The 13,803-nt window shown below is 47.2% G+C and overlaps 2 protein-coding genes across 2 annotated transcripts in view; one reads left to right on the top strand and one right to left on the bottom strand.

Moving 5' to 3' along the window:
* Positions 1-336: 336 nt before the first annotated feature.
* Positions 337-12,129, bottom strand: LOC105918373 (pentatricopeptide repeat domain-containing protein 3, mitochondrial). Its single transcript, XM_012853444.3, has 23 exons — positions 12,041-12,129; positions 11,693-11,742; positions 10,901-10,940; positions 10,772-10,817; positions 10,609-10,677; positions 10,399-10,503; positions 10,201-10,324; positions 10,012-10,115; positions 9,765-9,929; positions 9,625-9,685; positions 7,779-7,861; positions 7,485-7,629; positions 7,346-7,396; positions 7,176-7,265; positions 7,052-7,080; positions 5,377-5,483; positions 5,214-5,292; positions 5,050-5,140; positions 4,869-4,954; positions 4,648-4,784; positions 3,765-3,806; positions 3,527-3,685; positions 337-495 (listed from the first exon to the last, which is right to left on the bottom strand). The coding sequence occupies exons 1-23, from the start codon at positions 12,127-12,129 to the stop codon at positions 450-452; spliced, it is 1,998 nt and encodes a 665-aa protein (XP_012708898.2). The 3' UTR covers positions 337-449.
* Positions 12,130-12,358: 229 nt separating this feature from the next.
* Positions 12,359-13,803, top strand: part of polr1a (RNA polymerase I subunit A) — a 28,551-nt gene continuing 27,106 nt past the window's right edge. The window contains exons 1-3 of the mRNA XM_012853443.3: positions 12,359-12,560; positions 12,839-12,947; positions 13,039-13,134. Of these exons, the coding sequence (XP_012708897.2) occupies positions 12,484-12,560; positions 12,839-12,947; positions 13,039-13,134 (282 nt within the window). The 5' untranslated portion in view covers positions 12,359-12,483. The remainder of the gene's footprint in view (positions 12,561-12,838; positions 12,948-13,038; positions 13,135-13,803) is intronic.

The raw sequence follows: 13,803 nt of genomic DNA on the forward strand, positions 1-13,803 counted from the left end.
TGGAGGTTTTTAAAGGAGCACGACATTCCAGAGCCCCGACTTGTAATTCGCAGGCAGCATGTTGAGGAAGGAGCTTATCAGCAGTTCCAGGAAGCTGCTAAGTTATCACAGCCAGAAATGTGCATCTGCGCCCCCTCCCCCGGGACGACGTTCATTTTGTTGGATTACACAGAAAAACAAGATCGGAACCTTCGGATGGCCCATTTAAAAAAAAAAAAAGAAAAACACAGAGTGAGTCAAAAAAGAGCATTAAAAAGAGTCTAATTAACACTGCGGGTGGTTAATTAAATGAGAGACATTGACCTCTAGTGGACACAGAGACGAAGTGAGGCTGGATATGTCGCAACGTTTTATTACAGACAAGCAGGTCAGACACACAATTATTCCTCACAATAAACTGTAGGGTTTTAGCTACAACCGCTTTTATATTTAAACGTTGTTCGCTTCGTTCAGTCCTCTTTCTCTGGCGCAGCTTCAAATTCAGACAAAATGGATCTGGAAGAGATGCAAGGAAAGAAACTGAGTTAATGTCCTCCAAATGGGGCGTGGTCGGCAATAGTGGCTTAATGTTGAATAAAATATCATCTTGTTGGAAAAAATCCACTGGTCCCAATCCAACAGACCTGAGGTGACCGGAGTGAAAACCCAAATTCTTAAAGGTTCAAAGATTCAAAGATTCAAAGAGACTCTATTGTCACCGTGTCACCAAGGTGAAATTTCCTTTTGGCCACACCGGTTCACATTACACATAATGAAGGCAAATAGACAAGCAGGCAATGAACAAGGGTTACAGTTTTTTTGTTTTGTTTTTTTGTAGCGTTCGGGAGAGTCACATAACAGATAAAGAGGCAGTAAGGTGCTTATTGAACAATGATGATTGAGGCTTCATTTACAGCAATGTGCATTTAGATATTCAGAGATGATAGTGTGCAGTAGACAGTATCATAAAGGTGATTGTAACGTAGGGCTATTAACAGTGGGGTGATTTAACAGAGTTGGACTGCAGTCTCCCATCAGGGGGCGATTGTCCTAACAGCTCTGGGGAAGAAGCTGTTTCTAAGCTTATTTTTTTTGGCTTTGAGGCTTCTGAAGCGTTTACCTGATGGGAGAGGAGCAAACAACGCATTGCCTGGGTGGGTGGGATCAGTGGAGATGCGTCTGACCTTTCTTTCGACTCGTTCTGCATGAATTGAGTCTGGATCCTGCAGACGGCATCCCACAATCCCCTGCGCTGTTCTCACCACCCGTGCTAGGTCCTTCCTCTCCTGGACTGTGTAGCTCCCATACCACACAGTTATGCTGATACATAAAACACTCTCTATGTTAGCTCTGTAGAAGTTCTTTAGCAGTTTAGTGGGAAGTCCAGTCCTTTTCAGTTTCCTGAAGAACAGCCATTGTTGGGCCTTCTTCACCAGGTGGGAGGTGTTCACAGTCCAAGAGAGGTTGGAGGAGATGTGAATGGCCAGGAACCTAATGCTGTCCATGCACTCCACTACCTCCCCCTGTATGTAGAGAGGAGTGTGTTAAGTCCTCCTGGACCTCCTGTAGTCTATCACTACCTCCTTGCTCTTACTGGTGTTCAGGATCAGGTTGTTCCTGGAGCACCACTGTGTGAGATTGCTGAACTCATCCCTGTAGTGGGACTCATCATTGTTGGAGATGAGACCCACTACAGTTGTGTTGTCCGCAAACTTCACCACGGTTTTTGTGGGGTGGACAGCAGAACAGTCCTGAGTGAAAAGGGTGAAGAGGGCAGGGCTAAGGACACAGCCCTGCGGCGTTCCTGTGTTGAGCATCAGTGGAGCACATGTGCCTTTCCCTATCTTTACCACCTGATCCAGGAGCAGAGAGGTGAGGATAGTCCCATGTTGTGGAGCTAATGTCTTGACCCAAGGCTGCTGTACTGTTGTTTATTCAACTAAGATAGGCATGGTCTGTTTCCTTGGTTGTTACTTTTATTATTTATTTAATATTATTCCTTTTACTTTCACTGTCTTTTAATACAGTGAAAAACAGGAACCTAACTGACCCTTCATAGAAATTCAGGTTCAATGTATTGCCAGAAGACTTAATGAAGGCAACCAGAATGGGAGTGGCGCAGGAGTGGGAGTCATTATGAATGGGAGTGGGAGTAAATTTACCAGGAGTGGGATGGGACAGGGCTTTATTTTTTACTCAAGCACAATTTTCTTTGTGGAAGTGGAGTGAAAATCCACTCCCGTGTCACCCTTTAGTTCAGACTCTACCTCTAGAGCATGAACTGCCTGATAAAACGCAGAGACAGCGTCTCTGTTTTGATTTCTGTTGCTGAATTAACAATAAACGCTGACTAATGAGCACATAGTCTTCATGTTGGAGAGCCTGATGTGAAGAAAATCCAACTAAAATGGCATTTTTATTCTTATGAATTAAAACAAGACAGTTTGTTCCAACCCAAACCTTTGGAGATTTGCAGCTGGCAGCGTGGATAAGCGTATGGCAGGGAGATGGGCGTGGCATGATCCTGCGGATCTTTTTAATGGGACTCTGTGGATGTGACCTGTGCCTTCTCCTCTTCCATCACATCAGAGAGAAATCAGATTGAAGTAGCTTCTTTCTGATCTCCTAACCTTTCAGATGGATGTCACACCGGTCCAAACCATCCTTGCTTAGTTCTGGTAATGTCAAACTCTTCCCAAGTTCAGATGATGTGTTGAGCAGAACTGACATGTTGAAAGCTTGTTTTTTATTTTGTTTTTCATGATCTAACTCTCCAGTGCTCTCTCCCTGACCTGTCTACTGTGCTCCATGATGCTGTTTGTTCTCTCATGTTCTCGTAGAACCCCCTGAGGCCTTTATAGAACAGCTGCATCGATACTGAGATGAAACAACGGACACATGGACTCAGAGAAATTGGTTGCTCTGAGTATTATTTATGGGTCTCAGGGTAAAGGGGATAGAGATAAATTCCACACTTTGGAGACTTTAAAAGTATTTGTAAACTACCTGTCATTTACTCTTGAATCATGGACTACTTTCTGCTGGTCTTCCACATAAAGTCGCAATACTTTTTACTTTTGGTTGATATAGGACAAAATGTGAATAAGTTGAAGGGATTTTAATGGTCTTGTAAGGGACTTACCTCCAGATTTCTACAGTAGCAACAGACTGCAAACATATCTGACGTCCAGATCGATGACGTCCAGCTAACTGCTGCTCTCTTTTCTATTCTCTGCAGGTCTGCTCCGCCCTAACAAGGCCTGTACTTTACCTTTCTAACTTATTCAGAGCTTTCTGTCAGGACCTTAAGCGTTCTGAGAAACTGGTGTTTGCTAATAATTCATGATCAGGCCACCCGATAGTGTAGCAGAGGAGCTTGGCTTGTTGGGCCACAGTCTGAGGGGGGTTTGAACTTTTACCCAGGGCTCCTTGCCTTTTTCTAACCCTCAGTCAATTGAAATGGCTAAATTAACTGCAGAACAGTTTATTTTCTGGTGATCCCAGGTTTTGTTTCGTGAAGTGATGGAGTCACGCTCCAGCAGCTCACCGTTGCTCGTCGGTCAGCTCGAACTCAGCCAGCGCTCTCTTCGCCAGCCCTGCCGTCACTGGCAGACAGAAGGCCGTGGACAGCTGGACCAGCTCCACTGCTCTCTGAGGCGCGCTGCAGCTCCGGCACACAGACAGGAAGTGGTCCAAGAGTAACGTTCTGCAGAGTAAAGCAGGAGACGTGGTCACACAGTGCATTCCTTGGCTCGGGTCCTTCCGGTGTTTGGGTGCAAACTTACGCAGGAACTCTGTGCTTGGCTTTGAAGAGCTGCAGCATGTCCCTGCAGAGGGAACCAGAACAGACACAGCCGGGTCAGGAACCAGGAAGCGCGGCGGACATACTTCGCTCTGCAACGTCCTCACAGCCAGTGTCCGAAATTAACTTCCTGATTCACCGGCCAAGTTGGCCAGTAAACGTAAAAATCAACCGGCTAAGCATGTTTTTTACTGGCCAAAGTCAGTCTGACTGCCTCCTGCTAAATATCTCCACATAATCCTCCTACGTAATTAGCCTGGGCTAAATGCTAGTTGTTAGCAAACGGACATGACGAAGTTGCCGTCGTTCTTGCGTCACAGGTGCGAGTGTTTGTGTACGTGCGCGTTTGTTGTCATACAAGCTGACAGCAGAGGAACATAAACAAGCATCCACCCAAATGATGACTGAAAAGCAACTTATTTTGTACAAACACTTACCCGCCATGTGGCAGCTAGCCCTCTGAAATTTACTTGCCAAACGGAAAATGTACTCGCATCTGGCATCTGGCGAGTGTTAATTTCGGACCCTGCTCACAGCTCTTAAACTTTCCCGCGTTTTCTCTCTATCCCACCGCACATTTTAATGCCTTTTAATATTTGCTCTGTATGCCTAATGTATAGTACAGTGGAAAAGTGCCTGTCTTTCGTGCAAGAGATCAGTAAATCGAATCCTGGTGTGGGAGGCTCAGGGTTATCATTTAGTGGTTAATTTGCAAGTAACCGGTTTAATCCCACTGCTCCCCAAGGGGATGTGTTAAGATGCAGAAGTGAATTTCTCCAATGATGTTCAATTATTATTAGTATTTCTCCATCCCAAAAACCTCCCTTTGATTTAGTGCGTTTAAAGGGTATGAATGCCCGTCTCACCAGGCCTGTTGGAGCTTGTTTGCCCGTAACAGCAGGGTGGTGATGTGAGACAGCAAGGCGGTGCTCCACTCCACGTTGGACCTGCCCTCCAACACGCTCTTCACATCCAGAGCGCACGCGGCAAAGGACTCCTGAACCTGGAGACGCACGGAGATTTGGTCAGAAAGAGACCGACGGCAACATGGCTGAGGTGGGACAAAAAAAACAACAACGCCACACACCTCAGGACTGTGTTCCTCTCTGGCCATGAGACTCAGCAGCTCCTCCACCAGGTCCACCTTGGAGTCGTGACCAAAACTCTTAATATCTGCAGCGAAGAAAGGGCAATGCATCAGGTTTACAGAGATGGGGTAGGCGGGGTGTCTCTAACAGTGACACCAGTCTAGATGTGGCCGGTGGCACCTTTCCATATGGCGGGCAGCAGGTCCAGCCGGTTGTCGGTGTCCAGAGCCTGCAGCAGGTCCCTCATCCCGTGGTGGTTGGGGTAATAGAACTGCAACACCGGAGCAGAGAGTGAGCTACAGTCCTGAGAACAGCAACCAGCGAGGCGGCAGGGGCGCACTGACCGAGGGCACGATCCGTCTGTACCACTTCAGCACCACGTCCACGTGCTCCATCATACACAGCAGGTTGAAGAAGCGACCGCTGCGGAGGAGACGGAGGCTGATTAGAGGGAAACAGCAGCAGCAGCAGCAGCAGCAGGGGAGGCTGGGGAATGGATCATCTTACTAATAAAAGCTCTGTTGGTACGGGGTTCCCAACAGCCTCCAGTTCTCTCCAACCTCTACCAGACGGTGAACTTTGTAGCCCAGCTCCAGATCTTTGTTGTCCAAACACTGGGAGACAAACGAACAGATCAGCAGGTTTCCATGGGATGACTGGGTCGGTGGGAGGTTTACATCCACTGATCTGCATGAGTGCCGTCGTTTTGGCATTCAAACACCGCTCATTTTACAGCAAACAGCTTCCATGACTTCATTACTGATTTTCTCAGGTCCACGCAGAGTCCAGCGCATTCATAGGGTGCGGCTAACGTCTCGTTTCCTCTGCCTTAGCGAGTTCCAGGGAAACAACACACTTTTGGCCGCCATGATGGAGCTTGCGGCACCATTCTGGCTGGATGCTGGGTCCATGTTTATGGGAGAACTGCTTATTTGAATTGCTTGGCTCCCTGTCACAGACCGGGCTCTCGGCCATAGTCCGTCCATAATCAACCTGAGGTAGGAGCCGTTCTGCAAACGTAATCAAAGCTGCGACCGATATCTTATTGTGCCGCAAACGGCACAATAATGGAAAATAATAAACTGGTCTGGAGTCACAACACTGAAGCTCTTTACAGGTCAGAGTGTATTCTACCAGCTGAGGATCCTGGGGTCTTACAGAGTGTAGGGTGAGCTCCTGAAGACCTTCTTTGACTCTGTGGTCTGTTGGAGCAGCATCTTATCTGTAGCTGGGAGGAAGTAGCTGGATAAACTCATTAGGTGGGCCAGCTCTGTCCTGGGATGCAACTTGAACTAAGTGAAGGTGGTGGGAGACAGGAGGACTCTAAGAAAAATCACATCACTGATGGACAATGTCTCCCACCCCATGCATGGAGCTGCTGCAGAGCTTTCAGTGACACACTGCTGCATCCCAGATGCTCTAAGGAGCGTTTCTACAGGTTGTTCCTCCCACCTGCTGCTAGACTTTAGAACCATCACTGCTCCCAACAAAGTCAACAGATGTTTACAGCCCTGCTTTTATTTTGATTCTTCTAATTATTCTGTTGTTTTTATCTATAAAATCCCCACTGTTTTGCACATTTCTTTCATGCATTTTTAGTGTGGTAGTTTTAATAACTAATAACTGTACGGTATTTTGTCCTAAGTTGTGAATTTACTCTACTGTATAATCTCCTGTTCTTATTTCTGGTTTTATCCGTCTTGTCCTTCAGTGCATCTGCACACTTCCATTAGGGAAAATAAAGGGGATTTCTATTTCGTATGAATGTCTTGAATGAGAGCAAAGTGGGACTGGAGTCAAGTTCCTTGTCTGTGTGCATGAATATGGTGGATAAAGCCGATTCGGATTCTCTGCCCAGACGCCAAGTCAACGCTTCCCCTTCCTGAAAAGTACGGTAACAAAGTCAACTTTCCTTAACCAGAGCGTGGCGTTTCTGACCAGATCTCATGCCTTCTGAACGTACACCGCAGATCCTGAGTGGATTAGAGGAAAAACCCGATCTAACTTCGAACTTGCTGCAAATTCTTGTTTTCAAATCCAACAAAGATGTTTGGAAAAGGAAACGAGTCATTAAAAGCCATGAACTAAAACAGCCCTGCTCACGATGAGAGTATGCAAACAACGGCTGATAGTCAAAATCAGAGAAGAGCTTTAAAAAAAAAAACAGGTGATGAAAACTTACTGTTCTCATCGCACTGGAGAAGAAGAAAACTGGGAAGGAAAACGGGAAAGAGGCGTTTAGAACAGAGCCACGTCATCTGATGTGCACAGGTGCCGTTATTTCCCCCCCTCACACCATGACACACCGTCATTAGGGTCCTGGCAGGTGAAGCTCCTCCCTTCTAGCTCTGTCAGCACATCCTGTAGGAGGTCTGTGTTGTTGAGGCCGAACGACGCTGCAGAGGAAAGAGTAACCATTCAGCTCATCGACAGGAAGCCGGCCGAGCGCCGGGCCCCGGCAACGCCCCCGACGTACCTGACTTGTAGAAGACGGCCAGGAGGTGGTCGTAGGTGGCCAGGCTTGGAGCTGAAGGGGACACGGGGCGAAACACGGTCAGGAGAACAAATGACACAGGAATGCCGGAGTTAAACGATGCTATGGAGCTCATAGCTACCAATGCCCAGAGCCTTCATCTCGTTGAGAGTCTGAGGGGCGTAGTTTTTGGCCAAAGAGCCGCATCGTCTCAGAGCTTTGAGGACGCTGTTGAACGTGAGCAGGTTGGGACGAACCTTCTGCTCTCTCATCTGGTTCAGCAGCTCCTACACACAGAACGCCGGCAAGAGGAGGGAATCTGGGTCTGGCTGCTCCGTTCGCTTATTTGGACATTAAAATGCTGCTTGTGTTTTTGCAAAGGAGGCCTAAGCAGTAGAGCAGAAAAGGCTGCAGGTCACCCAGGGCTCTTACTTACACTGATGAGGTCCCATCTCTCGTTGAACTTTTCTCTGACCTCAGGAACCGCAGAGATCAGCGCGTTGAAGATGTGGACGTCAGCTGGGAGGACAAGAGAAGGTTAGACATGCACCTAAAAACAGCTGGTATGCAACTTTGACAACGTGAAATCAGACCTTAGATACAAAACACTCCCACACCAAAGTAAAAAAAAAAAAAAAAAAACGTAATCCTTAAATGCTGAGACAAAGCACTTCAATTAAATTCAGCTTATTCGTACAGAGAATATTATCTCAGGGCACTTTACGCAGCAAAAGCTGACTCAGTCCAATAATACGGACAGATTTAAAGTCCATTACATACATTCTGACCACAACTTTATCCTCTCCTTTGGGGTAAAATAACTCATAAGCAGCAGTTCTGCCAGAGACTTCATCAGTTCAGCTGGGATCATTACTAACGGCCGCGTAAAAAAGCTTTGTTCAATCAGATCCATGGAAATGACACGTAGGTCAGGAACAATTAAGTGTTGGTGATGCAGACTTTATGGAAACGTTGCATGGCGCTTGAGGGCCACTTCTCTGGTGCCACCTAGTGGCAGAGCGGAGAACAACAACATAAGTATAGAAAGATTCTATAAAAATGTGCATTCTTTTGACCTCAGAAATTTAATAGACCAAAATAAAAACATTAAATAGCTGAGAATATGTTTCTTTAATACATTTTTTAAAAGGATTTTCACAGTATTGATTATTTTAATTACAAATGCTGAAACAGGAAGCTATTGTTATGCTGCTTCAGCTTCTATCATGATGTGGTTCTGGCAGCAGCTATGCACCTAGTAGACCAATTAAAATAGACTCTTTATAAAATCTTGTCAGGAGACCATTAAACTATGTAAATTGGATAAATCTGAAATTATTTTTAGACGCTGTGCCTTTGACTCAGATTTTACACCATATTGAATAAATATGCCAAATACAATCGCTGTGGACTGGGTCAATGATTTGGAGAGAGTTCGGATGGAAAAATATAGTACGATTTTTTGTGACGCCAGTTATAACATGAGATGCATGATGGAGACGCTGTGGATTCGCTACGGCTAGCCATCATCACATTATTCAACATTACTGGACTGAGAATTATTAACATCTTCATAATATATTTTGCTTAAATATTCCCATGACATGTCTATTTTGAAGATTTGATTCTTGAAAATTGGATTGCTTTTGTTAGAAAAACGCTATTTATCCTGGTAGTCGGCAGTAAAAAAAAAAAAAAACAATTACCAGAAAACGGTTAAAGTCAGAACTGCCCACTATTGATGACTGGATTGACACAATATATGACATACATAACGGAAAAGCTTTCCTTCTCACACGTTTTACCTGATTTGGTCTACATGGACAGAATACGTAAAACCCTATAAATCTGATTTTAGATGATTATGTCTTAGGAGATGCTCGGGTTCTTCATTTACTCGTTCATACTCTGTCTGGCTTCCATCGGGTTACACTCTATCAACCTCTTAATCTACGTTATAAGGAACATGTAAGGCAAGCCCCCGCCCCATTTAGTTTGTACCGTGTGTTCAACGTTAAGTCAGAAAAGCGGATGTTATAATAATTAGAAATGTAACTACTTTCAGTGCTTTTTCAAATAAACACACACATTATAAAACAGACTCTTCATAAAGGCTGATAGCAGCTATTTTCACTAACATTTTAGACCAGTGCATCATGCCATGTTGTTAGCTTTTATTTCCATAGCTACAGTAATCCTACTCAGAGAAGTGGACTTATCCTGATATCTGCCCAGTGTTAGTAAGCCTCTCCCTCCTGCTCATCGGCTCTTTGGCTCCTCACCTGAGAGCCTGTTGTTGAGCAGGTCCGTGTACAGGTTGAAGGCCTTCATATACGCCCCGTGCTGCAGAGACATAACAAACGTGGACATCTCATCAGAGCTGAGCGGATGAAACATCGCTGCGTTTGGCGAGCAGACGTACCTTCACCATGCCTCTGATGAGAGCCGAGTAACACGGCGTGTCTCTCTCCGGCAGCAGGTTGAAGATCCTCTCTGCGTTGTTGTTCTCCTTCCAGGACGACTTCAGGGGGTCCGCCGCTCGGCCCCCCTTGGGCCTCCGTCTCTTCGTCTCCTCCTCCCCCTCCTCCTGAGCCGGGCACAGAAACGACAGCCGTGTTGTCTTCCTTCCATGTCGTCTCTCGGCACGACCCTGATGTAGGACCACTCACTCCATCCACCCCCTGCGGCGCCCCCTCCTGGACAGGGTCCCTGTCGCAGTACAGGCAGAGGAGGTCCAGCAGCTCGTGGGTCGTGTCCATGGAGACCGGGGTTCCTGCAGGGAGCGATAAGAACCGTGAGGTGGGGTGTCGGCGGCGCTTTTCGAGCGGCGCGGCCTTCTCTGCGCGTGGCCCCCTCACCAGACTGCAGCAGCTGGTCGTACATCTGCACCGCCGCCGACACCTTCCTCAGGCTGATCCGTTCCTTCAGCGCCTCCTCGCTCTCCCCCTCCAGCAGCAGCGCCGTGTTCTCTGGCATCAAGCACTGCAAACAAGCACGGTGAGGCCGAGAGCTCAAAGGGAAGCGGCCCCCGCCCCCGACAGCCCCCCGGTTCTTACCGGTATGTGCGGTTCCGCAAACTCTTTGGTGAAGAACTTGGGGTTGTTGTTGACAAAGTATTTGGCTGCGGCTCTGCCGGACTCCTGGGAGAGGGAGTACATTTTCTGCAGAGACAAAGAGGAAAGGGCGTCAGTTTCCTGGGAACCCGCTCCGGGGGCGCAGCTCTGAGGACCAAGTATGCGTTGGGGGGGCGGGTTTTCTCAGCATACAAACTCGGCAGACGTCCTGGGGGACAGGTACGAGTCGTCCTGGAACCGGTAGGGGTACGCTGTGGGATCCTGCAGGAGACACGTGCAAACAACAGGCAAGATGAACAAGCGGCGTAGCCCACAGGACCGTGTAGAGAGAGGAAGACCCCGGCGGGACGCCTACTCTGTGGACGGTAGAAGCCAGCGCCTCCAACACCGCCTCGCTGCTCCTGTGACGAGGAACACAGGCTCAGTTAACACCGACCTGCAGACATTAAACACCTCACCGCCATCTACCGCACATCGGACGTACCATGATTTCTTCCTGGGGATGACGATGGGCTCCTTTGATTCTGAAATACAGTAAAAAGCGCTTTTAACGGAACAAGACACAACAAGAACTAAGGGCTGGACGATATAGAAAAAAAAAAGCCTATCGATAAAGTAGAAATCATATTGATCGATATCGATAATTATCAACAAATTCAAAACATATATTTTAAGTGCAGCCATGGCCATTCTATGCTGTTGCTTAGCAACCTATTTTTAGATACAGGACACACAAACACTGGATTCAAACTCAACTCTTTATTCAACCAACTTTTACCAAAACTGCAAGTTAAAAAAAAAAGTAAAAAATAGTGTGTGCTCTCTGAACTCTTTGAAGGGGGCGGAGCTTATTCCTGGGTCTGCGTTTATCATATGGCTAGAATGCAAAAGGAAGGAAATCTTTTATTCTATTGAACTTTTTATTTACCCTTTTTTTCTATCATCGATATACTTCTATCGATCAATATATATTGTTGTGGAATTATCGTCCAGCCCTAAAAGAATTATACGGTCGGTAGCATTGCTGTCCATCCCTGCTGCCTTTTCAGTCCAAAGCTCTGGCTGCTTGTTCCAACTGCAAACTTAACCATTTCATATGAATTTATTTTTTATTTATGTGTGTGTGTCATATGTCCAAATGGTTCAAGCTCAGCAAGGTTGGACGGAGAACGTCTCTGAGCGTCAATTTTCAGTTCACCAGTTCCAGCCAAAATCAAAATGCAACTTTTACGCAGTGCGCAGAAGGAACCCTGTGAAAGTCTAGGTCCTGGTTTACCTTTGTGAACTTCTGCAGCCTGTTGAAGAGCTGCGGTCAGCCCGAAACTCCTAAAGAGAGGAAAGAGCAGCAAGCTTTCATCAATAGGTCTGGAGGTGGGGGAAGCAATGAAAGACGCTTTAGACAGAACAGTGAAGACGTCTGCGACAGTCCAGAATCAGAACAGATTCTAATGCTGGATCAGTCTCATTCAGCCAACATCTGACAGCTGGTGATGTAAGCGCACCACAGAGACGTGACCCCTCCTGCCGGAGGGGGATGCTGCGGCTCTCCCGCGGCTAAAACACGCGATATTACAGCTTACTGACAGGAGGACACTCTGGGGAAACAACGACACGCGCGTCTCACCTGCCAGAAAGCGGCTGCTCGAGACGAAGCCGCAGAAATCCGCCGTTTCTCTGGACGCAACGTCCTACGTGCCTACAGGGAGCCGCCATGTTGGTACAGACTGGAGGATTGTGGGAAAGGGACAGACCATGTCAGCGGAAGGACGGGGGGAGACAAATAGGGGTTTGTAGGTTAATGTTTAAAGTCAATTACGAATCATATCTAATTTAAATAGACTGGTATGAATATTTCTTAGGTGTTATTGTAATAAAAAGTGAAAGTAGCGAGGTATTCCGTGGGAAGGCCGCGTAACAGTGTGCGGGCGTGCTCCCCTCCCGTCTGAGCCGTAGTCTCGCGGTCCCACGTGCGACGTCTGCGAGAGACTCGTGGTCGGGCTTCAGCACCCGCGCGCCATGAGTTCCCAACCATAAACACCACCAGACAGTCCCAGCCAGCTCCTCAACATGCTGTTTTCCAAAGAAGTGCCATGGCGGCGCCTGGAGGGCATGTCGTTCGGCCTGTACTCGGCCGAAGAAATCAGGTGAGACGCGTTTCTCCCGTCCGTCCGTCCGCCTGCTGGCTGGTCGGAGCTGCACACAACACGGCGGCCCGTGGCCTCCCGGTCTCTGCGGGCGTCCACGTTTCAGCCCGATGCTTAGGTTAGCTGGCGTGCGTGACGGCCAGGTGAAGATGCTCACCGCAGGACCAAAAGCCCCCCTCCCCCTCACACCTGGTTATCGGGGATCTGCGGAGGGAAACTCGGTCCCGATCGCAGAGCAGCGAAGGATCACTAACATTTCTTTGCCTCTCTCTCTTCAGGAAGCTGAGCGTGAAAACCATCACTAACTCCCAGTTCCTGGACAGCGTGGGAAATGTGGCCCAGAACAGCTTGTACGACCTGGCTCTGGGGCCAGCAGACATCAAGGAGGTACGGCGCGCACACATTAAGTCTCCTGTGTTTACTTCAGAGCCATTAGCCTGCAGACATCCTGCTTACTGCTGCGTGTTCTCCCCCACAGATCTGTTCCACCTGCTGTCAGGACTTCAACAACTGTCCGGGACACTTTGGCCTCATCGAGCTGCCTCTGCCGGTGTACAACCCGCTGTTCTTTGACGTGAGCAGATCTCAGTACCCACGCAGACATCCATGGCTCAACTGGCTGCAACGGGACATTAGTTGATGAGGAATCATTATTTGAGTTCAGCACTTGGTTCCCAATTTTGGGTTATTTGCATTTAGGACAACAATAAGTATTATAATACAAGATATTACAGAAACTGCATTGGAAATGTATTTTTTAGAGCCTTCCTTCCATGATCAGTTGTTTATGTTAATGCAGAGGAGAGGCTCACTGCTTCTGTGTGAGGGAGAGAGAAACATTTATCACTGTAAAATAGGATTTTATCACCTTAAACTCAATAACACGTTCATTATGGAGGGAGCGGGACTGTACAGTAATCACACGTTCATTAAAATAAAAGATTTCAAGGGTATAAATAGGTTTTTAGAGAGAGAGAGATTCCAGTTCCAGCATGTTCTGTTACAGCTTTAAAGGATAAAGGAGAGCAGCTATTCTTTTTTGCATCCAGCCTTCCTGTTATTATCTGAAAGTCTTGCTCTCTAGCTTTTTTTTTTGTTGTTGCTGTTTTCGTGCCTTCTTCCCTTAGTCACAACTTCCACACCGAAGAGTTTTGCTTCCAGTGCACCCTGTTAGCATTTAGTAAGATCTAGCTTAATGTAGTCCTATTGTGTTCACCGGCCAGCGTTTCTCTGCGTCTGTAGA

Source organism: Fundulus heteroclitus, chromosome 23 (genome assembly GCF_011125445.2).
Source record: "Fundulus heteroclitus isolate FHET01 chromosome 23, MU-UCD_Fhet_4.1, whole genome shotgun sequence".
NCBI classification, from domain to species: Eukaryota; Metazoa; Chordata; class Actinopteri; order Cyprinodontiformes; family Fundulidae; genus Fundulus; species Fundulus heteroclitus.

What these genes read in the sequence shown, in the direction of transcription:
- LOC105918373 (XM_012853444.3), bottom strand. Translation starts at nt 12,129, where the DNA reads ATGGCGGCTCCCTGTAGGCACGTAGGACGTTGCGTCCAGAGAAACGGC. An exon ending in GAGCAGCCGCTTTCTGGCAG is followed by an intron (nt 11,743 to 12,040) that starts GTGAGACGCGCG and finishes TCCTCTCTTTAG; the next exon opens with GAGTTTCGGGCTGACCGCAG. An exon ending in ACAGACGGATCGTGCCCTCG is followed by an intron (nt 5,141 to 5,213) that starts GTCAGTGCGCCC and finishes CCGGTGTTGCAG; the next exon opens with TTCTATTACCCCAACCACCA.